Raw genomic sequence first — 27,736 nt, forward strand, 5'->3', positions numbered from 1 at the left:
CTAACTGTCTGGGTGACACCCCTGGGTGGGACTCCAATCTCTCATCTGGAGGCCTGCCTGTCTCTGAGCTTGTCACTGTGCATGTGTGTGTGGATGCCGCTCTGTGTGCTTATACCTTTTTTACCTTTTCTGCCTTTATATCTTGCCATTTGTATTTTTATTTTTATTTAACTTGAATTTCATGGTGTCATTGGTCAATTGAGTTCAGTTTTCTGTGATTAACCGATTGCCAGGTTAAAAACAAATTAATATATCAACACACCTGGCTCCTGAAACAGCGTAAACACATTTATATTTTAGGTTTTGCACCATGTATTATGCCTGAACAGAAATTTCAGGTTCATAAACTGTTAAATTAAAGAAATAACTTCCTAGTAGGCACACTAGATATACATTTTTTTTTGTGCACCATTTCCGCTCCATAATATTATATTGTCCTTCCCAAAGGGATAATTTCAGATACTGGACACTATTATGCCATTACCTCTACCCCTATTTTATAATCAGCAATTATTCAATTATGTCCCATCAGTTGGAGGGTGTTGCCAATGTCACCGCCCTGGGCGTTTAGCCCCTGCTCCCTGTCAGGGGGAGACCCCCAGGGCCCCGCAGAACGCCTGTGATTAGTGTTGCGTCTGCAGAGAGGTGACAGAATCCCTCTTCAAATATTTTGTCTTCATTTTACGGCTCTGAGATGCAATTATGGAGCAGCAGTTCATTACAGCAGCACGCGGCGCTTCATGTTTTATGCATGCTGCCTCATTTGGGGCCTTTATTAACGAGCCAGGTTTGACCAAGCTGCTTGAGACTACACTGGCTGACTGCAGGCTGTGCAATGGCTACGTCCGCTTGTGTTTGTGTATATGTGTGTGGTTGTTCTGGCAGTATGAGTAAGCAAGTGAGTGCGAGGGCAGAGGAGAGGGAGTGAGTAAGAACCAAGGCTAGATGGAAAATAAAAAAGAAAGAAAAATGTGATTGGGAGTAAACAGAATGAAGCGGAGAATGTGTGTGGTCAGTCCGGTGGTCACTTTGCCGCTGTGCCCTCTTTACCCCGGCAGCCGGCCTCATAACGCGCCTCTATAGTGTCGGGGCTGGTGCGGGCTGGCGAAGCTTTAAGGCAGTACATTGCAGGGGTGGGGGCAGCAGGGGTGACTAACTGCACCTCCCTCAGCAGAAGAAACTCCATCTGCATCCAACATTGAGACAGATGAGGCCAATTTGGCTCCTTAAATTTCTGGGCTGTGATGGATGTGGGGTGGCTGTGCACACTGAGAGGTTTGTAGAAGGGTGCAAAGGGAATAGAGAGAGAGAGAGACAGAGAGAGAGAGAAAGAGAGAGAGAGAGAGAAGGGGGGGAGACAGGTGAGAAAAAGGAGAAAGAAGGGAACATCCAATATGAGAGAGAAAGAGTGAATGGGGAAGGAAAGAAGGGTGAAGGAGACTTGCCTGAGCATGAGTGCTTTAAATGTATTGTTTATTTATTGGCATTTCTGTTTTATCCTTTAATGTATAAATCAGAAAAGTTTAGAGTTGGACAAATTAAGCTAAAGGGCTAACAGCTAACAGATTATTGCCCGGTGCCAATATACAGTATGTGTTAATGGTGGTTTTCCAGGTTTTAGCTGAAGCAAATCTTAATGTAATGTGCCGTAGCCTGAATTCTGTGTGGCCAAAAATCGTCTTCGATGTAAATATGTTGTGCTGGGAGGGCAGCCAACGGCTCAGTGCCCATCAGGCTTTTCTTTTCCGAAGCATTCCTTGTTTGTATACTCAGAGCGAACGTGTGAGGACAAGGTTATTGATTTGGTGATATATACCATGGTTTCACTTGATCTCAATCAGGTGTGCCTGATTATTCATGTCAAACACTTGAATGCTCTCGAGTTCAGCAGCGTAGCTTGCAGAATAACTTCTCTCTCTTTTTTTTTTTTTTTTTTTTTACATTACAGATATAAATTTCAAGTAGTCAGATTGCATTTGATTGCAAATTTACCCAGCTTTAACGGACTGATGGCCTTCTAACTACAGACCACAGTTCCCATCTGCACTGCAGATCAGCCCCCTTTGATAAGAACTACCATCCTCAGGCCTACATAAATATTTTATCAAGTATAATGGAAATTGTCAAATCAATCTAATTGTGTAATGCATTATGAAGACATCAAACTCAAACAAAGCACATATGCTATCATTTCTTTTAACGACGCGGGCAGACCGGGCCTGGTTTAGCCGGCGGTTTGGTACCCAGGGGGCCTTCGGGAAGGGCCGGGGGTGGCTGGCAGCGAGCACTCTGGATATACGTCTCTCTCTGCTCTGCCCGGACCTGCCTCACTCACATTTCATCAAAGGAATCAATTTCTCAAATGTGCACAACTGTGAGCCATAATTATATTAGGGCCCAGTGGCAGTTAGCCATGACATGAAAATGGAAAAGGGAGGGAGAGGAAAGAGGTGCAGTGTTCATCCATGTTTACTTAGACATGTATGTTATTCTTAAGAATATGTGTTTTTTTTGTGAATTTACATCACGAAATAAAAATGCAGCTTTCCACCTCTTTCCTTTTTAATTTTTGTCTCTTTTTTTAAACGGGACTGTTGTGACACCTGCATTGTTCTCATGTTCGTTTGCTGATGTAGCTGTCTGAAAAGATGGAGGGATGAGGAAGATAGATGAAAGCAATGGCACGGGGGAACAGAGCAAACAAATCAAAAGCTTAGGATGTGTGACATGTGGGCGAGTGCTGAGCTGAGAGATGATGGGATTAATGACCTCTGTCGGCACATTCTCTCCACACGCCACTTTTAAGGAGAAAACGGACAAATCAGTATCTTCAAAAGCAGCCGTAGACGTTCACTCCTTCACAATAAGCATATGTCTCCGTTAAGATAGAAATTAATGCACAATATGAATATTCCCGAGCATTTTCATCAGTTCGACTATTTCTTCTTTCTTACAATTTTTTATTTGCAACAGTGGTCGCAAGGAAATAAAACTAAATGGTATCTTTTTGGTAACTCGTCTAGATTTCCCACACAGTATTCAGTGTTTCCCCATTCCCTTTCATTCCCCCCTCGCCCTCCCTTTTCTGTGCCTCCTCCTTTCCCCTCATCTTCTCCATCCTGGGGTCAGCGTGTGATCCGGAGGGCCGTCCCTCTCCACGCGGGCTGATGTATGACCTGTGGAAACAATGTGAGCGCCGGCTTGTTATTCTGTTTGCCTTACGTTTTGACAGGCCTGAGTTAGCGCCCGACTGGGATCCTATCTCATTAGGCCGAATGCGCGGCTAAAACAATCATAAAAATCATTTGGCAACTGGCATCCCACTTAGGAACACCTGTCAACACATGGGCGGAAGATAAACTCTGCAAATTAGAGCCGGGACCCAGATTGAATCAGGGAGAGGGGTGGGGACGGAGGAAGGAGAGAGCGACGAGAGAGATGCCCATATGCTCCGTGTTGTTAGAGACTTAATGGTATGAAGCGGTTGAGTTGATGTGGACACTTCCTTGCTGATGATATTGATTGTGGTTTTAGCTGTGGCGAGTTATTGTGTGTGTGTGTTATGCATATCCATCTCTGCGTTCATCAAGACTCACTAGCATTTCATCGCCATGGTTTGCTAATCATCCATATTGATTGTCCCACACTTGATTTGTCTTTTCATACGTATCAAGAAAAAAATATTTACTTCTAGAAACTGCTCAGTTGTGTGTATGTGCGTGTGTTTGTCACTGAGTAGTTCTCTGAAAGTGTGCAAGCCTCCCATCACTTTTTACATACTTTATTTTTCTTCCTTTATGCAAACACGTTCTCTTTCCATCTATTACTCTCGCAGACCTCTTTCTTTCCCTCTGCTGTTCTGTCCCCTCCTCACCCTGTCTAAACATACATCTTTATCAAGCGGTTGTTGTCAGACAACATTAGATAATTAATAGGCCATTTGTCAGGCCTGTGAGAAACATGTTAAAATCCCCGAGCAGCTCCCCAGATAAATCCTGCCGCGCACACAGGCTCCTTTGTTGTGTCAGCCTGCCATCGGAGCTGCAGATTTACCATTAAAGGACGCTCATTATTAATCACAACTAATGCTAATTAATTAGGTGTCTGAGTGTGTGTGTGTGTGTGTGTGTGTGTGTGCACAGAGGGACCAGCTTGAAGTTTCAGTTTGTTGCACGTTGTTAATTGGTAACTCTGCCCGGTGCTCCTAATGGAGTGTTTTCCATTTTGAATGGGGAGTAGTTGACTAACACAAGGGTGAAAAACATAGACAATGCTCTCATTAATTAAGACTGTGTAAAGAGCTCTGCTCTTGTTAATGTGGAGAGTAAGTGTGTCTGTGTGTGTGCTTCAATGTACAATGTGGATGCCAGTTTGTGAAAATGTGCATGTTTAGATTTGTGAGTACAACAATAGGAATGACTTTTTACCTGGACATTCAGCACCTGCAGCGTTTCCTGTTATCTTCAATTTTCTTTAATGCAAATTCTCATTCCTCCACAATTACATTAACTTTCAAAGTGTAAGATTAGTGTACATTTTATCTTCAGATATTTATCTCTCAGACCTAATGTCTGCATCAATGCATACTTGACAAGAATATGGAGAAAACTTCACACCTTCCAATTAAATTCTTCCCGGTTGAAGAAAGGAATATTTAGAGATAAACGGTGGACAATTGTCTAAAACTGTATGTACATACAGATTTGAATGTTTGTGTTTAGTATCAGTCGTTCCCACAGTCACCCCAGTGGACCCGTGGACCAAAAGACTCCCCAAAAGCGGTGTTAAGGCCTCCATTAAGCACAAAGACAGAGTTAATTAGGAAGCTTATTGCCTCTCCCGAGGCCATGGGGCTCCAAACGCTCTCCTATACACCCTGCTGTGGGAATGTAGGCGCACATCCATGCACTATAATTAACAATACTTAGCAAATCAACAGCAGTCCTTTCTGATTGGCAGCGGCTGTGAGAGCGTCAAAATTAACCAAATGAAAGACAATTATTTTTATTTTGTTTTGAGTTCAGCCTCCGTCTCCCTGGGCATCTTCATTTATTTCGTACAAAAGACTCTGCACACAACAGCAGCATTCCCACATGTTTTGCGTTGTTGTATTTTCAGTGGATATCTATGTTGGAACAGCAACACATTTTCATGATTTTCCCACTACGTAGATAGAGACGGTGAAGGGAAGTGAAGGGAATGATGAAGAGCGCAGTTTCGGAATTTGGATTATGACTAATGGAGGGGATCATGTGTGATTATGTTTGACCTGCAGTACAAGGGTAAGCCCCGCGTCCCATTTGTCTGTTATCACAGGCAACAAATGATGTCTTCAGATAAGCACGAGGGCCGGTCCTCATAAGGTGAGGAGTTCATTTCCATATTTCAGGATCTGAGACCTCATCCGTCAGCTCGTGGACCTCTCTATCTGGCTAAACAAAGTGATCTGTGAATGGGCTCCAGGCTAAGCAGATGAATAATGCTCTCACCTTACACCTTACAGTGTTACGGCCTGTATTGTACATTATGAAGGGATTCAGATATAAAACTTCACATTATTCGGAACTGTTTGAACAAGATGTGAGTGTACACGCATGACTCACCGCAAGGACTATTTAAAACTATTCATTCATCATTCACAACAAGCAGGATAGCCGATTGGTTACAGAGTGAAGAGAGGCACCTAGTAACATGGATAAACATAGCAAGAGACACACAGTTGTTAGTTAGGCAGCACCAGCAACACAGAGGAAAAAAATGAGGAGGGGTTGACTATGTCCACAGGTAGGTTATTCTCTCTGTAAACATATGTATCATTTGTCCCGCGGGTGCGTCCCCTTGGCGTCCCGTCAGCAGTGGCTGGGTCACACCTCCATTAGGGGCTTTGTCACAGTGATTAATAGCTCTTTCTATCATCTTTAATTCACTCCCTGATGATGGCGGCCCTGCTCGCTGCTCGGGGTAATCATGTGATGTATGAGTCCGCCCAACACCTTGTGGCAGAGGTGAAAATCATTCCACCCATGCAGATAGCAGGCCCGCGAACAAATATTCTCCCTCTTAATAAAAATTAATGAATTTGCTGTCAAACACGAGCATTTGAATACATGATGTATACGCGCGTGTGCATGTCTGTGTTTAGGTAAGTGTCGTGATGTATTTTCCTGCGTTAATGGCTGGATTTGATAATGTTGTCTTCATACTGCTTATATTGTTCTTCACTAAATCTTTTGTGTTACATAAAAGTTTTCTGCGTCTTTTCCCCCACTTGCTTTCTTGTCCTATCGTGATCTAGATCTATGCTATTAATGCAGTTAAAGGGATGATGCTGCTCCCAGTTGGAGTTCCCCTTCTCCAACCAAAATTCTTTTCGAGCTCCTTCTTTAATGAAGGGCGTCAGCTTGCAACGATGAAGTAATGTTCATTACTGTACAAACAAACAGGACTATTTGCTTCACGCAGGCAGAAACATAGAAATGCACACACACACACACACACACCCGTCTGATCATCTGTGTGCAGTGTCCCTGCCGCCCCACACGTCTAAGCAGAGCCACGGTCTTTGACTTATCAATCATCCGCACATGAAACCACAATTTTTAAAACTCCGAACATGGCATATTTGTTTTCAGCTAACGTTTACGTTACAGAAACATATATGTTTATGAGCTGAAATGCTCTCATTGATTCCAGTCAGCCGGGAGAATTTCTGGCCTAAATCAAATATAAACTCTGAGACCAGCGTGAGAGGGGAAATGTCAGAGGAGAAACAGCAATGGAGGGATACAGTTACCTTTAAAAGCTCGTGTCCCTCTACCATATGGCAAACTTCACATCCAGCGCTATAACCGCGTTACACAGTCTGTGTGCTGAAAATCATTATGCTGACTCCCAGGGCCACATTGGGTTTCGTGCCCGGCTCAGCTCTGTAGAGTCTTTAAAAGAATTTCCCCCTCAAACACACTGGGCCCACACAGTGTGTGTCAAACACAATAGCTCCACAGACACTGTGATCAGGTATTCCTGCAGGGAACGACTACGAGAAATGCTTAACTTGTAGATATGTCTCGACATATACGAACAAATAATATAGAAAACACAGACATACATCTGTGGCAGAATGCTGATTCAGCATGTGGGATATTTTTTTCCCCAAACACACATTGTGACAGGAATTATGATTCTTAACTGGCATAGGAAAACAGCTTATGTACTGTTTGTGCAGTATTTGACAGTCCTTTCCACCAGACAGTGTGCTTTCTCTGCGGCAACATGACATTTAAACATATTCTGAGCATATGTGGATACGCTACACTTAGCTAAACTAGTCTCCCCATAGGAGCATACAAAAATGTAAAGATTTTTGTACAGCTTGAGTTAATCCACTAGGTAACTTGTGTCAATCAAAAGCACAGTGAATTCATGGCCAATGAACAAGAATTGTGTGTGTGTGCATTTGTGTGGATCAAAGGTTCCATGGCTGACAGCACTGAGGTACAGTGTCACACAGGAATGTTCCTCAGCAAAGGGATGGGTTGTTGAGCCTCATTAGCAGAGCCCCTACTCCCCGTGACCTGTCAGCCTGCGTTAGGCACAGCCCACCACAGAGCGGCAGCTTCCTGTGGATCATTTCCGGCTTTTAGTGTCTGTCTGTCTCACTGCGTGACACCTGACTGGCTTCTTCTTTACCTCGTCGATTTGTTTCAAAATATATCTGCCTGCTTTCTCGCCGGTGACCCCTCTGCCTGTCTTTGCCTGCGTTTTTTTTTTTCTGATTCCGGTGCTACTTCTTTCTACTGAACCGCGTTTCCAAGACAAACCGTTTCAACTACGACCTCAAAGTAGTTTTATCAATAGCGTCACCATGTAGCTCCACCTGCCACGTGTGCCAATCTGAAGAAGCCCAGTGCGGGTTCAAGGGTTGTACTTCTATGTCCTGTTTTACTCTATTCACAATTAACCTTAGTGTGCTTCCCTCTGTTTTCACTATACAGTGGAGAAAGAGTTCAGGAAAAGGAAATATAAAACAGTCAGAGGAGTACAATGCTGAGCCGACCCTGCTTACCCAGCTTGGCATCAAGTCAATCAAATGGCAAACATGCCATGTTTTTGCTGCTGGACCGAAAGCTTGTTTTTGGACCTATTGAGCCGCTTTTATTTCAAAGTTGAATAGATGTGTAAGCGGGTTTCTCCCTAACCCTAACCCTAACATACCCAATGATTAGAAATTCAAATTTAGAAAAAGAAAAGCTCTAAACAGAATTAAGCTGATTTTAGAGCCTTCAGTCAACCTTTAGTCATCTCCTGTCATTTCTCATCCACACTTGAAATGTTGTGCAGATTTTGTCAGGGCATGTATTTTTTTGACACAATTGCTTTTGAACATGACCCTCACGTGGAGACTTTCTTTCGTAGGTGACGGCGATGATGACTTTGCCCTTTATCCGTCCGACATCTTAGACGACGTATGTGGCTCTGATGGGGATCCTACACCTTCTTCGGCCTTGCCAGACGACCCAGCATCCCCTCTGCTGTCTGATGATGAGTCTTCGCCCCAACACCCCTTGTCATTCCACCACCCAAACATCTTTTTACCCCAGGAAGATCTGTCCATTCCCTTGGACTTTGAATTGCGAGATTCAGCAGTTCCAGGCGCCGGTCTGGGCATCTGGAGTCGCAGGATGGTGAACGTCGGTGAACGCTTTGGACCATATGAAGGAGAGCACAGACCTTGTCTCCAAGATCCTACTCAAGGCTGGGAGGTAGGAATATGGGTATTTTTGGTGGTTTTAATCCCTTTTGAATATTTACTTGGACCACAATGCTTTTCAATGGTTTTGGGGTAGATTTCATGGCAACTATTGGTTAAATAAATTTACTCTACTAACATAACAGCTTAAGCTTTAGTTCAAGTATAAACATCCAAAATCTGGTTAAATGCTTTATTTCTGAGACAGTAGTAGCACACTTCTTGACTAAGGGGAGTTTTCCTCTGCCAATATACACTGTAGCAGTCACATCAGTGCTCTTTTTATTTCCTACCATGTCGTCATGTTCACATTTAGCCCAGTTACCACAAAGCTGTTTCTGCTGTTTGTTGCCCAGTGATGTAATATTACCTCAGTGCAACTGAAAGAAAGTAAGCCGAGGTTGTGCTCTTAACCCAATTAAAATGAAAAGCCATAAATCCCTCCTTCATCCCAGTTAGGGACCCAGAGCGGCCATTGGTAAATCACATATTGGTCAGCAGGCACAACAGATCGAAGGCAGGGTCACGGGACAAGGTCAGAGGTTAGATGTGGTCTCTGTCAGTGTCAGGCTCGTTCGGTTTTATGGAGCCAGACGAAGGACCTGGCTGAGTATCAGCCTCATTTAGTTTCCAAGTATACATCCTCTATAATTTGAACAGGAAAGTTTTAGTTCTTCACATTTGGGACTTTGTACCTTTGTAGGACAGAGCCAAGCTCATTAAGAATAGCCGACCATGCAGTTCATAAGCAGGAAGTCACAGGTCTGAATTAAACGATGATTCAGTGCCGCATTTCTCTCTTTCCAGAGCTCATTTCAGTCCTACTCTTTATAGCTAACTGACAACAACTTGGTAAGGTATCAACATTCCGCTCATATAAATAGCTTTGAATCTGGACTGGTGTTCATCAGTTCAGACTCGTGGTTTTGCCTTGAACAAAATCAGAACAAATTTCCTTTCATTTATTATTATTATATTTTTGTCTTTACCCTTGTCTTCATTTCTCCAGGAAGCAGCTTCTCCCTCTTTATCTTCTAGAGTGAGATGTAATATATAAATGTCTATTAAATAAAAGTGAGGGAAAACTCTTTAGTTTATCCAATTTTCATAACACAAATTTTTCATACAAAAAAAGTCCCTCCCAAAGAGATTTACAGTTGGTTGAACAAGCTCTCTGGGTTATTCTTTTTCCCAGAGTAGGAAATAAAGGAAAAAGAGGTTTCATGAATTTTAATCTGGTGGTAATTTATGGGGGGCTTGAATAATAATATGTATTTAAAAAGCTGAGGAGCTCGGATGTTCGTGGGTGCATGTGTGTGTGTGTGTGTGTGTGCGTGCGTGCGTGTGGGGTAGGGGGGAAGATGGGAACCTGGCGAGGCAGCACTGTATCACAATGTTTAATTACCGTCCTGACAGGGAGCCATAACTCTTTCCATTAAGTAAATAAGTTGTAAAGAATTTATGATGAAATGCCACATTATTCAGAATGGATATTCAGTGATGACATCCCTCTGCATTAAATATGGTAAACGCCATTAAGCTCCACTGACCCCCCCCACCCTCCCTTCTCCCATGCCCACCCGTTTACCATCCCTCGGCCATCGCTCGCCCCCTCCTCCCTCCTGCCTGCAAACCGTCAATATGCCAATAACCCTGCGGAGGGTCTGTAAAAATAAAATTGATTTGGTAAATGTGAGTTAAGATAGATATGTTTGCTTTCATCATCAATTCCGTGCGGCGCAGCAAGGTGATGTCACCGACCGGGGAGCGATAAAGTGGCGCTCCCATCTGGAGCTTTTGATGAAGGGCCCTGAGCGGCCCAGGCCAGTGGTGACAGACTGGGGGGGGAGTTTGTCACTAGGGAGGCCACCACTCCTCAGCGCCATCACCATAAATTTGGGAGCTTTATTCATAAAGGGGAAGAGTGAGTTATGGCATCCATGATGCTTTATGAATACAGGAATGGTGACTTATGGGAAAGATAGCTTCTGTAAATAAGAGGTAGAGAGGCAGCCATGAGGGTTCTGTCAAGCTCACCTACGCTGTCGTATGCAGAACTGAAATGCTGACTGCCAGCAGTCTTGTGCACTGTGCATTTTTTGTCTGTGTGCATATGCCAACATAATAGTTGGATCTTTTTTGTTAGCTTTTGAGAAATACAAAAAGTTTTGCACTATTTCTCAGTCAGTCAATCAGATTTAAAAACATTGATCATGATGACTTTGTACAAAAGGTCGGATTTCTTTGAGTTATATCCTTCCTCAGATAACGTTCAGGGGAATTTGATCTATTCAACAGAAAACAGAGCAAACACACTGAGAAAGTTCAGTGATGACTAAAGAAGGTCCTGTTTGTCTACTTGTGAATCTAAGTTCTAGACTGATAGCTGTAACAGTACAATAGGGTGCATGTCAAGAGAGAAACCAAAGGGAGAATGAGTCAGCAGTGAAAAAACTGGTGTTGGGAATATTTAAGTCTGGTGGTGTTTTGTTACTCTGGAATTTGTTAATCATCTCCAATCTGAACAAGGAAAAGTAACACTCCACTTCTTCAGCAGGATAATGAACTCAAACACAACTTTGAGCAACTGCATAAAAACTGTAGAAGAATTATAAGGTTTTGCAAACCCTGTGGAGCTGCTGTTACTAAAGCAAAAGGTAAGCTAATGAAAAAGATAAAAATGACATATTCACGTCTTTTTTGTCAGTTAATCTCAAACACAAGAAGAGCTTTTGAAAAAGGGGCCGAGTGACTTTAAATATCTAAACGAAAGGTTAATTGTCACTCCCCAACAAAGAAAACTGCCAATAGCTCTAAATCATTCATTTAATAAATCTGCTTTGAAAATATAAAGGAAAGACATGAAGTGCAAAAAACTGCCGTCCATCCATCATGTTTCAGAATAAGGATGAGGTGGCCTGCACTTGCCCACAGTATTTGCATGCGTTTCCACATGGCCTCCTTGAAAATACTCTTAACGCTTGGATGCCCACCAGTCCATATTCTGCTGTCTCTCTCTCTGAGTCGTTAGGCACATTGAAATTCAAACTCCATTTGTGTCTGTCCTCTTCTCAGCAGCAGCAACAATAAGACAGAGAGTTGGAGTCCGGGAGAGAGTTATCCTGCACTCAATGAGCCTTTGGGCTCACCCAAACTTGCAGCCCCACGGGATTATGGGTCCTGGGTTTAGAAAGCTGGGTGCCTCCTGCTGTAGGAGCAATGGGCGGAGCAGGTTAGAGATACGAGAAGGGGTGGAATGGTGAGTGGGGCGGGACAGGGGCGCTTAGGGTCTTTGTGCACCTCTTGAGTGAGAGGCTGAGGCGGAGGTGGAGGTGGAGGTTGAGGCGATAGTGTTGGCGGTAGTGGTGGTGGGGAGGTGGTGGAGGAGATTAGCAGGGATGGTGAATGGGAGTAGAGGATTAGATGGCTGGGCAGGGCCTTTCCTGGCTCTGCCTGTCTTCTCAACCTCCTGAGAGGATGGGAGGATGGAGGGAGGAGGAGGGAGGAGTGGCAGATGCCTGACCAGGAGACCCATCTTTTCAATTATTGTCAGCTGAAAATCTTGCATTTCTAATGATCTGGTGTGGGTGTCTAAGACTCAAATCAAAAACGTTCACTTTAAATAACAGAGAAGAACGCTTTTGGGCAGTCCGTAGTATGGGACTTCTTTTGGCACAGTCAATACGAACTCAGGAAAGGTCAGTGCTGGATCTCATCCTGTGGGTGCATGTGCAAGACGGAGTGTGAGAGTGTAGATGGAGGGCGTTTCAAGAGGGCGTGTTTTTTGTGCACGGATAAGCCGCTGTCCTGAATGAATGCAGATGTCTCTGGCTGGCTGTCCGCCTGTCCCCTGCGCACTGACGGCCCGTCACCTCTCTCTGTCACAGGGAGAAAGAGCCACTCTCAGTCCTGGCTAAAAGCCCCTTAATCCCCCAGCCCCTGCCACGTCCCATCTACTGTCAGCATAGATGGCCCAGCCCACAGCAGCGCTTAGAAAGGCAGGCACTTGGGATGAACCTTTCTGTCACTCACGCACTCTCTCAATGGACACACATCTTCGCGTTTTCACACAGATCCACACACACACATGCTTTACAGAAATTCAAAGTGAAAAAGTCTTCCATCTACAAAGGCCATGTGAATGGCGGTTGTCAATGCTTTGTGCTGCGTGAGCGCTGCACTGACATCATTGTGGGAACTTATGAGAGGAGCACGAACTGGTTGCAGAAACACTGTGTAATAATGAAGGAGCACTTCATAGTGTACACTTGGGTCCCATTGGCACTTAATGAACTGTAATAAAGAGTGTTAAAATCTGTTGTGTGAATCAGGGAAGTGTAAAGATGTAAATACAGGGTGTTCTGAACAACAGGTGTAGCTGCGCTGCAGAGGAAACACAAATCCTTAAATTACACATTCCCTAATTGAAATTACAGCTATGGCACTGAGCTCTACATGTGTGACTAGCACTTTGACATTCCTGCGGATTAGAGAAGTGAGCCAAGAATTGAATTCCTATCCTCTTAATATAATATATTAGAGGAGTTACGTTTTACTTCTCTCAACAGAGTCTTGAGCTGGTGCAGGAATGAGGGAGGTGGTGTGGTGTGTCTTTCTAGTAACAGACTCAACTTTGCATCTATGACAAATTTACAGTTATGTGTATTTTTATTTTTTTTTACTTTTAACATTTTTTTTTTCTTTTCCTGATCCTAACCAAAGTTTTATTCTGTGCCATAAACACTTAACACACATAACCGTAGTGGATTTACATTTACATTTAAATAACGTACATAAAGATACTTTGGCTTATTATAATCTTTAGGTCATCAATTTTAAGTCCCTGTGGAAAACAAACATGGGAAAGTGGGGGCCCAAGTGGCTGGATTTTGGTGTATTTTACAGTGGCTAATATAAATTCTCTTAAACATATGAAGGACCATCTGTACTTCAACAGTTTTCCAAACTCCCACCCCTGAACCCAGGATCACCCCTGGTAATCTAGTATTACTGGTGTGTACAAGTTCCAAATGACTCTATAAGAATGAACTTAAGAGATGAACTACTTTTACATTAAGATCATACATGTCACCTTAGTAGCTTCAGTTAAGTTCTTCTTACCCTGGCTGCCAGCTGCTTATTCAGCTGTATGAGTCTAACAACAGCAATTTAATTAGTTCAATTAAAGTACTGAGTGAAGTCTTGGTGAGTAGACATTATGTGTGTTAACCTGCTGAGCTACCAAAACACCCCTGGCCTCTGTCTTTGTTCCAGTGGTGCCTCCCCTCAATTTAAACAGCTCCAGAAATGCCTTTAGCCATGTGCGTGTCAGTGTCTGGCTTTGTCTCTCCTGGTGTCTGCGAGGGAGATGAGCTTCTCGTTCAGTGTAACTTTGATTGTTTGATTGTCTTGGACGGGAGTGATGCCCATACAAAAGCCCAAAGACAAAACAAGCTGGGGGTCCATCTCTGTGCCTCTCAGTTCACTGATAATCCCTTTCTTTGGCTTAATCTGTTGTTTGTTTGTGCTGGTCGAAGCTTGTGTGTGTGTGTGTGTGTGTGTGTGTGTGTGTGTGTGTGTGTGTGTGTGTGTGTGTTTTGGGGGTGAGGGGATATTGACGTTTTAATCCCACGTGAGAGGAGCTAGGAGAGAGTAGAATGTAAGACACAGAGAAAGCGTGAGTTGTCTGGAAGATGTTCTTCTCTCATTAAAGAGGTTGAAAAAAAAAAATAAACTGTACAGACTTCTTCCCTCATTCTGTAGCACTGACCCCCCTCCACCTTCTCTTCCTCACTCCCCCCTTCCTCCTCCCTCTTTCTCTGTCTGAGTTCCCAGCAGGGAGGGGAAGCTAGGTTAACTAACTGAACAAAGTCAGAGTGAATTGCAAAGGGGCGGGCGTGAGTGGGGGCCATGCCAGTCGGAAGGTGCAGCCAGTAGCACAATACCAGGTGAAGGAGACTCTCGTCAGGGATCCGTCCAAGCAGGGCAAAGGTCACGGGGCCTTATTAAAACTGAATTGAATGGAAGGACCCATTTGATTGAAGAAGGAGGTCAAGAAAATGAAAGATGGGGAAGGAGGAGTCCACCTGTTTGAAAAGCTCAGAGGGGTGCATGTCCCCCCCCTCCTCGTTCCATTATATCTGACCCATCAGACAAAAATTTGACTATATAGTTCATGGCAAGATTAAGAAAACACACACTCTGGACTGGAAAAAAAGGAGGCTGATCTGATCGGAAACACATGCAGGGCAAACCCAATAACACAATGACACATGTCTAGACAGCCAGAGATATAATGGAATTTATATGCAGGTGCATTGACTCGTCGGCAGGATATAAATGCTGCTGCCTTGTAACACACATTTACATCATCTGTCCTCAGATGTTATAGCTGTCTGAATGCTCCCAGATAGAACAAGGAAGTCGCTGTCAGAGCCATTATTTTTAAAACAAATGTCTCTGTTATGAGAGGATTTACAGAGGAAAGTGAAAGGAGAAATGAGAGAACAGGGGCCAACATGAAGCAAAGTTTACCAGCTTGAATTCATTTCACGAGAGTTTGATTAGCAAAGAGCTTTGAAGCTATTTTTAAAGCCGCAACGTAATGGGAGTAAGAATGTGAATCATCCTTCTATTAATTTACAACTGTATACGCAGTAAATGGCGAGAAAGTAGTGAGGTAACACGAGGAAATGAGTGAGAGGAATGCACAAGAGCTATTTACTCCACCCGGGTTAGGAGCAGTCAAACCAAACGCACCTTGTTGTGTTGTCTGTGCAGGTCCACTGAGCAAAAAATGCTAAGAAGTGCTGTTATTCCCTTAAAAAGATCAACAGTGCAGGTTTAGAAAGTATACTCAGTAGAACATATACCATTGTGGTAAACCCCACAGGTTTTCACACACAAATACCCAAGATGTGGCCCCTGCACTCTGCACAGATAGGAGTGAAAATGAGGGGACCCCTAACCATCGTACAGGAAACAGAGGTGATGAATTCCGTGTGCGGGGCCACAGAGCCAGGCCCATAGATACCTTATCTAGAGGGACTGATAGGGGAAGGGCCTTCCCTTAAAACACACCGTTGATTGTTTCCAAATGTCTCCCCAGCGGTGCGGGTTAGAGAGAGTGAGAGACAGCGACTCAGGGGCAGAGCTTGCAATACTTTTATTGGTGCAGTCCGAGGAAACAGAGAGGGAACGGCAACTCTGTCCTGACTTTTCTGCCCCGAGTTGCTGCACGCGCTTAACAACCAGTCAGATCGCATTACTCTGGCAGTAAATCTAAGTACCGGTTAACGCAAATAATCAAGAGCTAATACTGCACTACGAAACCACTTTCTGTGTGTCTGTGGTCAGAGCTGTGCAAACAGGCACAAGCCAAGACCCCATGTCCTTTTAGCATCCTCCAGGCTTTCCCTCAATCTCTCACGGCTATTATAACTTACATACAGTCGCAGTCTCCATGTATCCATGGATCATCCCCATCTTTCTGTGTGTAGTTCATTCATGTGTCTGAACTTCTCTCATGTCTCTGCATTTGTAGTTCAAAGGGTAATGGGATGGTGCGGTCTGGTTTGAGAGCTTATTACTGGGTTAAGAGCTAAAAAAAACTCATGCCGGGCCATATTCGCCACAGTAACGCCATACCCCTCTCCCAATTACTCTATATTGCCACTGCAATTACAATAGAGCAGGTCCAAAACCAGAGCTGTGAGCTGCCAGGTCCAGAGAGAGAGTGAAAGCAGAGGCCCGGGGTGGCAGTAATGAGGTCTTAACCCCAACTTCTCTCTATTATGTCATAATGCTTTAATTCGAGCCATATGATAGGCCGCTGTGCAATCCTATGTTATTGGAAAGCCAATATTTGCGAGCTTGCCCCGTCTGTTCCCTTCAGATGTGGCTTGGGAGTAAGTGCAAAAAGCTCAAAATTGCAGAGGAGTAAATGATTGACAGAAGAGATGATCCTATGAGTTGATACTTTCTAACACCCGTTAAATAAATAAATAAGATAAATAAATGTGTCACATCTACTCTGATTGACAGCTTTTTTAGTCTGTCACAGATAGTTGGCCCCTCAAAGTATAGACAGTGTTACAACTGGTGTACACTGGTGTACAGCATACATCAATATGATGCGTATCATATCAGTATCAATATAATCAAATCCTACTCAGCATGTGGAACGTTGGATTTTACCTGCACTTGGAAAACTTTACCATAATAAAGGAAGGTAAAGGAATACATTTATCAAAGTAAGTCTTTAAGAACAAGTCTGAGGCATTTCTACCTCACTACAGGTATCTGTCAACAAAGTACTTTTAAGTTTAATAATTCCTATATACACATACATTTAGCTACTATGAACTTCCATCTTTCATTAACTAGTTTCCACAGTACTACACTCCTCCTCTTCACCTGAGACCGGCTACTCGTGACCGCATTGTTTTGCAATCAAATGCAGTAGCTCAGAGTAACAATTATCAAACACTGTTTTCTGTGTTATTTTTTTTAATAGTTTGTACAGTGTTTGAAGGTCAGATTTTAAATTAACGCGGCTCTTGTATTTAATGGGGCTAATTACTTTGGTAATAACCAAGGATCACATCCTGATCAGTAATTGTTTTCTAATTGCATTCAGGTTGCGTAATAATGACACAGTCCATCAGTTCTTGTCCTTGCATAATTACAGTAGGGGATGTTTAATTATATTCAGAACAAGCAGCAGCACCATTTGAAATAAAAGGTAGATCATTGAATTTTAAAGAAGGGGATGATTTACTGTACCTCCTCAAAATTCTTTAGATGTAAACTGACCAATAAAAACTAAATACATTGGATTAGACTTTCCACATAACTTTTTCATGGGGTAGGGGACTGAGCTCCTCTCACTGCACTCACCCTTAAATCCACAGATACATGCTGGTGTGCTTATTCTAAGATGGTGGCCAAAAGATAGTGCCTCTCCTGCTGTGAGAGAGTGGAAGGGCAGGAGTAACTGGGATGAAAAGGGGACTTAAAACATGCTTATGCATAGCAACTGAGGGGACATTGTGCAAGGAGATAGGATAGGCAAAACTAGACAACTAGACAGGGTAAAAGCAAGAGTGATAGATGAGACAGAGGAGAAACAAAGACAGATAAAGGAGAGGGACGAGTACAAGAGAGAGAAAATCAGTCAGAGTGAATAAAAGAGAGACAGAATGAGCCGAAGGGGTGGAGAGGGAACTCGATGTCCTGTCTGTGGTACGTGCCGAGGGAGACAGATTTCCCGGTGGAGCGTTCCCAAGTGTCCCCCTGCAGTCTGTAATAGGATTTTCCAGGCTACAGCAGGTAGTCTGTGAGGGGAACTTTGTTCATGGGAGCTCACAGATAAGGGTTAATGCAGCCCAAAGGTTCCTCCGCTGCACAGGGCGCTCTGGGAGTCTGTCGCTCCCTCCTCATCTGCCTGCAGTGTCAGCACCAATCCGTCACAAAGGATTTCTTCCCACAAAACTCAGTGGCCATTTCTGACATATCCAACAAACTAATTGTTTTCTCCAGCCCTGGAAAGCCCTCTGAAGTCCTAATGAGTTAGCGTCTTCTGCACAGATGAGAAAATTGTCATTGGGAGAGGAGAGGATGCCAAGACAGAGCAGGCCAGAGACTCTTAGAGCAGCGTTTGTATCATCCATATTCTCTCCTCCAATTGTTCTCTTTCCCCGGGCTGTTTTATGGCCGCTTCCCTTCCCTCCAAGCCACTTTATGACAGGCATTGTAATGTCTTTAGAGTTCTGGGCAGCCTCTGATTGGGCCATGCAATGCTTCTCTCTGGCCTGAGTGACACTGGGACCAGGTCCAACTGCCACCCAGGACACAGAGCCATAAATCATCCTGCTGGCACCAGGCTCAACTTCCTGAACAGCTACCAGTTCCTGCAAGGGACAAAAAGGCCTTTGTGGGCTTTAGGCAGCAAAAACGTCTGCTCTGTTTGAGGACTCTGAGGTTTATGAGCGATGCTGAGAAAGATTTTGAGGAGGAAAAAAAGTGTTTGCACACATGCTCTTACTTTCTCATTAAGTACGTTTAATGAGGCTATGACTAAACTGCAGCTAACTGGATGTGAACACCTGTTGAGCAGGAGCTCTAGATCAGATTTGCCGCTGTTTATTTATACGTGTCTCCATGGAAACCTCCCACTGACATCACTTCACCCAGATAAAGTCATCAGCTTTCAGTTTCTGCAGGAGCCCAACCTGGCGATTTCATCACTGCTAATATGAGGAGTCAGACTGCCAGAGCTGTGACGGCCCTCGCCAAAGGTGGCCTCCCTCCCTCCTTTACATTCCTCATTTCCACCAGTCTCCGTCCTCCCGGCGTGTTTGGATGGCTCCACCTCACTGTCAGCCTGTGAGGGACGGCTGTTTTCCTTGCAGGCCAGATCAAGACAGGAGATTGGCCCCCGGGGGGCCCGAGGATGTGAAGCTTCTGACACGTACCGTAAATCTAGGGTGTCCCATCTCCACTGCCCGATCTGCGCACAGCAATGAGAACACCAATGAGGCGTGAGGATGAACATTCCTCAGACCGTTCTCACACACAAACCCCTGGGTTTTCTTGGAGAATAATACTTCGCTGCCCCTCTTTTCTGACTTGTGAGCTGTCCACCTCAGCAAAAAAGTCTGTCTTTCCACCCCTAGTGAAATAACCCCAACCATTTAGTCATAAAAGTTTTCACAGGAGGGCTGCTTGCTTAGTGTATAGTCGTATGTTTGTGTTAAATGATGAATATGAAATGGTGTGTTATTCTAGTGTCTACGAGAAGCAGTTACAAACTGTCTATGTTGATATACCTAATTCCCATAATCCTTTGCGTGAAACTGGCAAAGCTCCGTAAACTTATGCTACTCAACTCATATGTACAATTTATACGGACAAACCCTTACACATCCTCACACATCACATGTGGGATAGTCTTGTATCCTTCTGAACAACTTACTTTAATTATTATCTCTGCTTAGGCTTTCACCTTGTTAAATGCCACAAATGTTTAAAGAGATGGTGGAAACTGATGCAGCGGGACATATAAAACAAGCAGACTGAAAAGTGCGTGCTGGGGCCCGGCCAGCCCATGTGGCCCCTTTTCTCCTCGCCCAGCCAGCCATGTTCGCCACGTTAGCCAGATTTTTCACCCAAATGGAAATGCAGCCTGTCACTTCTACGCAAGCCTCCAACCGCTCTGTCTGTCCAATCCGTCACAGCGCGCCAGCGGCAGCGCAAATAGGCCTGCCACTCTCACTGTCATCTGAGTAACGGATGTCCCATCGTTACCACAGGGTGGGACCAGGCAGCACTCATGTCCACTTTCGCTCCTCCTCATTTTTTTCCCTCCATCTTCCTCCCTCTTCTTCATCTCAGAGCCTCATCCTGCTGCTGAGCGTCCTGAACCTGTCTAGGAGTTTAAGTCTGGGCGTGCTTTCGGCGTGTATTTTTTATTATTTTTTTTCTCTTTGCAATGAATGCATTCCCCCGATCTCCCACCCCACCCTCCAATCTCCCATCAAGACTCAAAAGCAGTGGTATAATAGGAGCAGGGGTGGGATGAAATAAATTGTGTCCTGGACTGGTAACCTAACAGCCTTCATAAATAATGTAGACCTATTTGAAGGGGAAGATGGGGCATTAGAAGCTATTTACACTGCAGGAGCCATGCTATCGATCAGCATGGGATGTCCCATAGATAAGAATGGGATGATGTCATGGTTATTTACGGTGATTCCTGATGGTAAGGCTACAAAGGGGATTTCAGAACGACAGCTTCATCAGTTTTTGGGGTTCAGGGGGGGCTGTGATGCATTCTGTCATCAATGGAACAATCAGCGGTGTGGTTGACGGGAGGTGCATGGATGCATGCCTCTGACATACACATAACATACACCACCCTCGCATGATTCGCCACACTAAGACACACAGACACCTGCACACACAAACATTCCCCAAAGATAAATGCCAGTGGCGTGATTAGGGTCTATAAAGACTGGCTAGAGGAGATAGCTCAGAGGAGATCCAGTACATCTCTGTCTCAGTGTCCAGCATGCAGCAACATGCCTATATAGAGAGCACAATAAAACACTGGTTTTCCACTGGTGTGCTGTGAAATGAGCCAAAGGCCATATTCAATATGAGTCTGAGACAGAATTACCATTCAGGGATCACTGGTCAGGCCAGGGGAGTACATGTATTGGATCAAAATTGAGAAACTCTGAGACATGGAGACTGGCTAAGGTGTGCCTCGGGATTTCACTAGACGCCATACTACTAAAAAAGTAACAGGAAGACATCTCGAATAAGAACTCTGGTACATTTTTTTTTATTTTTTTTTTTTACAAAGGTCTGGCAGTCTATAATCTGCTATTTGAATATTCGAACCAACATAATATAAATCAAGATTATATAGCCATCCCAGAATGATTTATTAACACATGGTCTACTCATTTATCAGCTTTATAACTGCTCTATAATTTAATGTGACAAAATAAACTCTTTTGGCATCTTATGCTAAACTACACTTCATCAGAGCAAACATGGAGGCACCGACTGGCTTGGATCTACACTGGCATGCATTGACATGGTGGTATACAAGCGTAATGAAAATACGACGTAATGCCTATATTCCCATATAAAAAAGGCAGATATATATAAGGTCTAAGTATACACACAGTATATGCTGTATATGTTTTTAAGTGTGTCAGTAATATTCCCATATGTATGTAGTGAAACATTCTTTATTCTGTCACAATAAAGAAATATTGCATTAAAAATGAGTGCCATTTCAGAAAATAATTACAGTATGCCAACAACTCCGTCTACAAACACACTTCAGTCTGCCATACGCTTTAAAAATGGTTAAATCAAGAGAGTCAGAAGGGTAGAACTACAGAAAGAGAGACTCCCAGGGCTCAGGGAAGTGCGGTGGGGCAGTGGGAAGAGGAGAACAAGAGGGGAGTAAAAGCTGGCACGACTCCACAGTGTTTTCTGTCGCTGGCCCCTCGGAGCAGAAACATTATTGTGAATATTAGTTCAGAACTTCTGGCACCCATCCAGACATCGGCCTCTGCCTGTGCGGTGGGGGGGTTTAGCAGCAGGGTTCGAGCAACATCACACACACACACACACACCACTACTGCCATTAACCCCCCCCCCCCATCTCCTCAGCGCACTCAAGACTAGAAAGGCTCCACAACAACAAGATGTGTGGAGCCTAAAGTCCTGCCCAGCCCTGATAACAAGTCCCAGCTTTTTTACAAATAAGCAAACACATGTGGCCGTTTGATGTCTCCCTTATCTCTGCTAACTTCGAAATTCTCAGAGAGTTTCTCCAGCAAGATCAAATTTAGTAATTAATCTGCTTGCTTTTATTTTTATGAATTACTATTGAGAAAAAGTTTTTTGCTCACACTCAAAAGCTCACAGCTGTGTCGGCGCACCGTCTGAGTTTTCCGGCAGGCTTCTTTCATGCTGCTAATGAGAAAGTGGTGGAGAAGTCTGCTGAACTCTGTTGCGACTTTTCATTACAAAGTTGTGTGGTTATACTTCTGTGGGCAGTGAAGAAGTACACATCGGGTCATTTTGATGGGGAGAAGCAATGGAGCTGGAGTACAGGTAAAGAACATGGTAAGGTTATCATTATAGAGAACAAGACGACTATTATAAGACTAGTACTTCAGTGGCGTAAAAGTAATGATGCCACTGAACACATGGATGGCAGCCTGGCACAGAGTTGAACAACGGGAGCATAAAGAGCTGGAGTTTGAGCAACAGAGCACCTCCTTTCTAAAGGGAGGAGGAGGAGGAGGAGGAGGAGAGTGTATGGTCTATTCAAGAGGAATAAACAGACACAATGCATCAGGGTCAAAGCTAGGTCAGCAAAGTCCATGAACTGCAGGATACAAGTGGTGGCAGGCTGCAGCAGGTCTGTAGAAGGCAGACAGGTGAGCTGGTAGCATTAGCCTTTAGCATTTTTAGTGGGCATAGGAAATCAGTTCAGAAAGGTGCTCGGTCAGAGGCGCAATGTGTAGCAGCACCATATATACATAACACTTCCCTGAACAATACACCCTCTTGTGCTTCCACACACGTGTTGGAGGGAGTTTTTTTTTTTTTTTTTGGAGTGAAGACGTTCAAAGGCTTTGTTATAGGCTTTTTGACAAAGCCATCACAAAGGTCGTCTATTTATAAGTATCACTTTGACCTCTCACACATGACCCCTCAGCCAACCAAGATGACAAGGGAGAAGCATTGCCATGGCAACAGTACCAGTGGGTCAGCAAAGGGACAGATGGGGTATACATCTACACTGGGTGTTGTATGTGTACACATGATGGTGTAAGTGAGTGTTTTCAGGTACAGATGTGTGCTCTTCACTCCATTCGCCAAAGCATCCTCAGTACCTTCAGTAAAAGGAAGGCTCGTCATCCTTTCTGCACTTTTACCCTTTAAATAACAGGCACCCCCACTCACCCTCAAACAAGCCCAGTGCCGATGGGTCCTTGGGCTCTGAGGTCTCTATCCCAGCTTGCCCTGGGGTGGAGAGAGAAGAAGGGGAGTCAGGGTTTTGTCTGTGAACCCCCCCTTTTGTTAGAGTACCCCCCCGTAATAAATCTGGATCTGGTAAATAGCCCATGAATAAAGGGAGATTTTATCCTCAGTGGCACAGGGAAGATTTAGTGGGCAGAAGCAGCGTCGCCTCTCTTCTGAACAAGTACAAAGTGGTCACTCAGCGAGCCTTAAGAGGTATAAAAAGCCGGCGGTAGTTCATTAAATCTCCGGCATGAGGATGGGACCGCTGTGGCGGTGATTTACAGCAGTCAGGTGCTTATATCGGCGGTGGCATTCAGCCCCACCTCTCATTCTCTGTCTGCCCCAATGAGGAAATAACTAAGCATGCTGTGCTATTTATTGGCCGAGAGACACAGGGAGCAAGGTTTGGAGAATGGAACGGAGTCGAGAGGGGTGCTTTTTTTTCAGCCCTTGTTTCTTTTTCTCATACTCTGAATTGGAGAGAGAAATCATACCTGTGTCTTTCAGATCAACGGCGGCACAGGAAGTAGAGTTTGTTAATGAGAGTGAACTCATTCTAACATCTAACCTCTTTTAGATGCTTAGTTGAGGGGAATGTGTATTCTGGCATCTTTGCATAGTCATAAGATACATCATGAAGTGATCTTGTTGAGGAATCACTTTGTGAAGCATTATCATGCCATGCATCATGACTACATATCCCTAGTGTCTGGTTCATATTTTATATGGACCAGACACTTAATATCTGGCTAATAACTGGCTCTTGGAAACATTCTCACCTTAACTTATCACCATTCTAATAATATATGTTGCACAAGTGATATCCAGATGCATGCAGATCTTTGCCTCCTACTCTGACCTTGCTGTAATCACTTCACCTTATTATTTTCCAGATACAATAATAAGTCTCTCTCTGTCACCTTGAGGCGTTTATTACTCATCCACTTAGAACGTGGAACATTAAATATTTGTTTCCAGATTCTTGGGTGCTTTCTGTCAGTGATAGGGCCTTCACTCACCCAGTGTTGTGTTTGTCCTGTTCAAACATTCACACAGCATACACTAAGGCTGGGACCTCAGATAGAAAGTGCACTGTGTATCATCGTAATCTCAGGCACAAAGGATTTTGATAGCGCTGTCATGGAAATGACGGATGTTTTGATTTGTGTCGAACAGTCAGTACTTTCTGCTGTGTCAAGCTTGCATTTAGATCTTTAATTTAACCTTTTTTTTCATGCACATCTATAAAAGTTTGCAGTCTGCAGTTCAGATACTAACGGCATTTTTCACTTCGAGGAAAATGTCATCTTATCATCTGAATGAAAAATCCCTCTCATAATTTTCCTGACAGCATGTTTATTTCTTTATAAATTAGTTTATAAATTGATAACTCATTCGGAAGGTCATGTTCTTTTGAACAATCTGCAAAGCGGATCTGCTAATCTCTTGGCTGAAGGACAGCATAAGGGCAGATAAATGCCATTTAGCACGGGAGTGCTGCTGTGTGACTCCCAAATAGGATGATTTAGACTTTCCCTCTACTTTATTCTCTTCCTCTCTATTTCTGTTTTCTTCCATCGCTGTCAATCCAATTCACTTTTACCCTTCATCCACCTTTACCTCTCCCTCTGATGTCGGTATAAAGACGTATAGGGCCTGATCAGTGGGAGCTGATGTCCTAATAGAGAAGTAATGAGAATAGATCTGCTGGCTGCCTGGCTGTCTGCGTGTCCCCGCATGCTGCTGTGCTCAACCGCTTATGAAAGACACGACGGGGAGAGTGTGATGTGCTCTGGCCCTTAGCACAAAGATAATATTCACTGTTTTATCCACCTCTGCCTGACAAATGACTGTCATTAATCAGAAGGTCCACCCAGTGTGTGTGGATGGAAATAAGAAAAGGAGCATAGAGGTGAATACGGAGCATGATCTGGGGTATTTGTGCAAGGAAGAAATGCAAACACACACTCTGACAAACACACACCTTACAGATCTTACTATAGATAAAGGACAATCGCGTATTGGCAGAAGGGGTTGTTATCTGTTTTGGTTCACCTTCAAGCTGTGTGTGTTGTAATGTGAGCATTAAGAGAGAGTTGAATGTACGATGCTAGTGGCAAAAGAAGAATCAGGCATTTAGAGAGCAGGACTTGGAGAAAGTGAAAGAGGGACAAGTGGGAGGGTAAATAAATGTGGAGGTTAACAGACACAAAGGGCTGGAGTGAGGACCAGTTGTTAGCCCTCTCACTAGATGAGGTGGCAGAGAGAGAGAGAGGGCCAGTGGAGGGCCTTTGTGTGAATGAATGCGTCTCACCCTCCAATGTTATCATGATGGTGAGTCATTAATCACAATCTTGACAAAATACACAGTGACCAAGAAACACACACTTGGCAGCCAAGCTCGTGCAAGAACGCGCATGTGCATCATATGTAAGGGCGTACAGCCATCTTCCACCAAGTGTACATTTGCGTTGCTTCCGAATTCACCTGTACCGCTTAGAGACATACTTCACATCTCCCATGGAGCGCAGCAGTCATTGCCAGATAAAATCTAGTACAACCAGGAGGAAATACAAAGAGCTGCTGGAATAGGCCCAAACTGTAGCTTGGACAAATCACGCCCATTCTGATTGATTTGCAACATATTGTCGAAGCCTCCTTTATAATACCGCCGCTACACACCCCACCTATACACATCGAATGCTTTGCTAACTCAGACTACTGTAACATAGATCCAAGTGGCTCGTTATGGTAGGAGTTGGCACCCTAGAGCTAAGAGCTGGTATCCTAGACAGAGGCTCCACTCTCTGAGTTGGCTCCCGGCCCCGGTCCTTCCCTCTGGCCTCAGTTTGGCCTTGGTCTGGGCCTGCTTGTCCCCAGCCCTGCCAAACCTCTACCACATCCCCTAGGAGCATCACTGCATCTCTGATCTGCGCCACTCTGCTACGTTTTGCCAAGTACACACTCCAACTGCCCAAGCAAATCCAGGCATGACCCGACAGGCACACTGCCCTGACTGTGAGCGGAGGCTAACCCCAAACACAACCTGCCTCCTCCTGTGACCTTCTGTTTCTCCTTGCATTTCAAGCCCGGTATTTTTTATTTGCCTCTATCTTTTGCCGCGTCTGACGCCGTTTCTCACACACACACACACACATGCAACCCAGAGTCATTTGACACTGGCAGCGCTCTCACATGCGCTCATGCCAATAACAGAACAAATGACTTTATGTTGTGTTGCATGTTGTCATAGTGAACCTCTTACACTCCTCATTTACAACCCTCTCAGTCTGTTTTTTTCTTAGTGTCCCAGTAAGTGAAGAGAGCTCTTTCATTTGCTTGTATCCCAGCTGAGGCAAAGGTCCCACCTTTCCCATAATTCATTTTCTTTCTCGCTCTATTTTTTTTTTTTTTTTAATTCTCTGCAAAAGCAAAATTACATCAGAATGAACTGAACATGATTCATTTTACCATTTCTTCTCATGGCTGTTGTAATATTGGTATAATTGCTATAATCTAGATAAAGCATTGTCAGACAGATACATAAGAATCTTCAGATGTCTAGTGTGTTAAGTTTACTTAAGAACACAGAGAACTCTCTGCTTATGTTCTGTCCATCATCTTTCAGCATTTCAGCGCGGTTGTTGGCGTTGCGTGTCAAAGATAAAAACCCAAATGGATCAGTCTTAACTGCTTCTAATCTTAGTTTAGTTGGTTGGATATCTAACCCCCGTGCGTCCCTTTGCTCCCATAATGTGAGACCACATAAGCCCAGAGTGGGTAAGCCCCAACTGGAATATGCCCACCAGGGAGCAGCCTGCTGCTGGAGCAGTGCCGCAGCAGCTAAGCTGTCTAGCTTCAGGAGACCACTAAGTTACTGTGGTCACTCACAGGAGGGATTCCAGTCCCTGCTCACAGTCAAGCAACATATAGAGGAGGCCATTCAAAAAGAGACTGGAAGAAAGAGAAGTTGAAAAGGGGTACGGGAAGGTGAATGGAGAGAAATTATATACGCACTTGTGAGCAGTTACAATTCATCAGACGGAACCTATTCCTAATGTCGCTAACAAGTTCTTACCACTTCTCATCTCATTCTCTCAGTCTGCCGAACCCACTGTCCCATCCCTGTTTGTGTGTCCGTCATTCTGACAGTGTCCTGAGAAAAATGCTCTCGCCTCCACATATGAGAGCGTTTAACAAGGCTGTAGCCGTCGTGTTTAATAGTTCTGGTGATGATAATTGTGGGCTGCGTGATGGTTTGCTCGTTAAAGCTGCTGCAGTAAGAGTGGATTTCAGAGCTGTAATTGCAGCCTGTTAGGATAATGCCAATCAGGAGCTTTGGCCCCGTTCGACGCCCATGTGTGTTCACTGTGGCCTGGTGTTCCTGGAGGGCCTCCCCACAGGCGCTTTGTAGAACAGCAGCAACATCTT

The 27,736-nt window shown here is 44.2% G+C and overlaps 1 protein-coding gene across 1 annotated transcript in view; it reads left to right on the forward strand.

The window, feature by feature from the left end:
* Positions 1-27,736, forward strand: part of mecom (MDS1 and EVI1 complex locus) — a 122,691-nt gene that overhangs the window by 29,857 nt on the left and 65,098 nt on the right. The window contains exon 2 of the mRNA XM_047594531.1: positions 8,416-8,762. Within this exon, the coding sequence (XP_047450487.1) occupies positions 8,416-8,762 (347 nt within the window). The remainder of the gene's footprint in view (positions 1-8,415; positions 8,763-27,736) is intronic.

Source organism: Mugil cephalus, chromosome 9 (genome assembly GCF_022458985.1).
Source record: "Mugil cephalus isolate CIBA_MC_2020 chromosome 9, CIBA_Mcephalus_1.1, whole genome shotgun sequence".
NCBI lineage: Eukaryota > Metazoa > Chordata > Actinopteri > Mugiliformes > Mugilidae > Mugil > Mugil cephalus.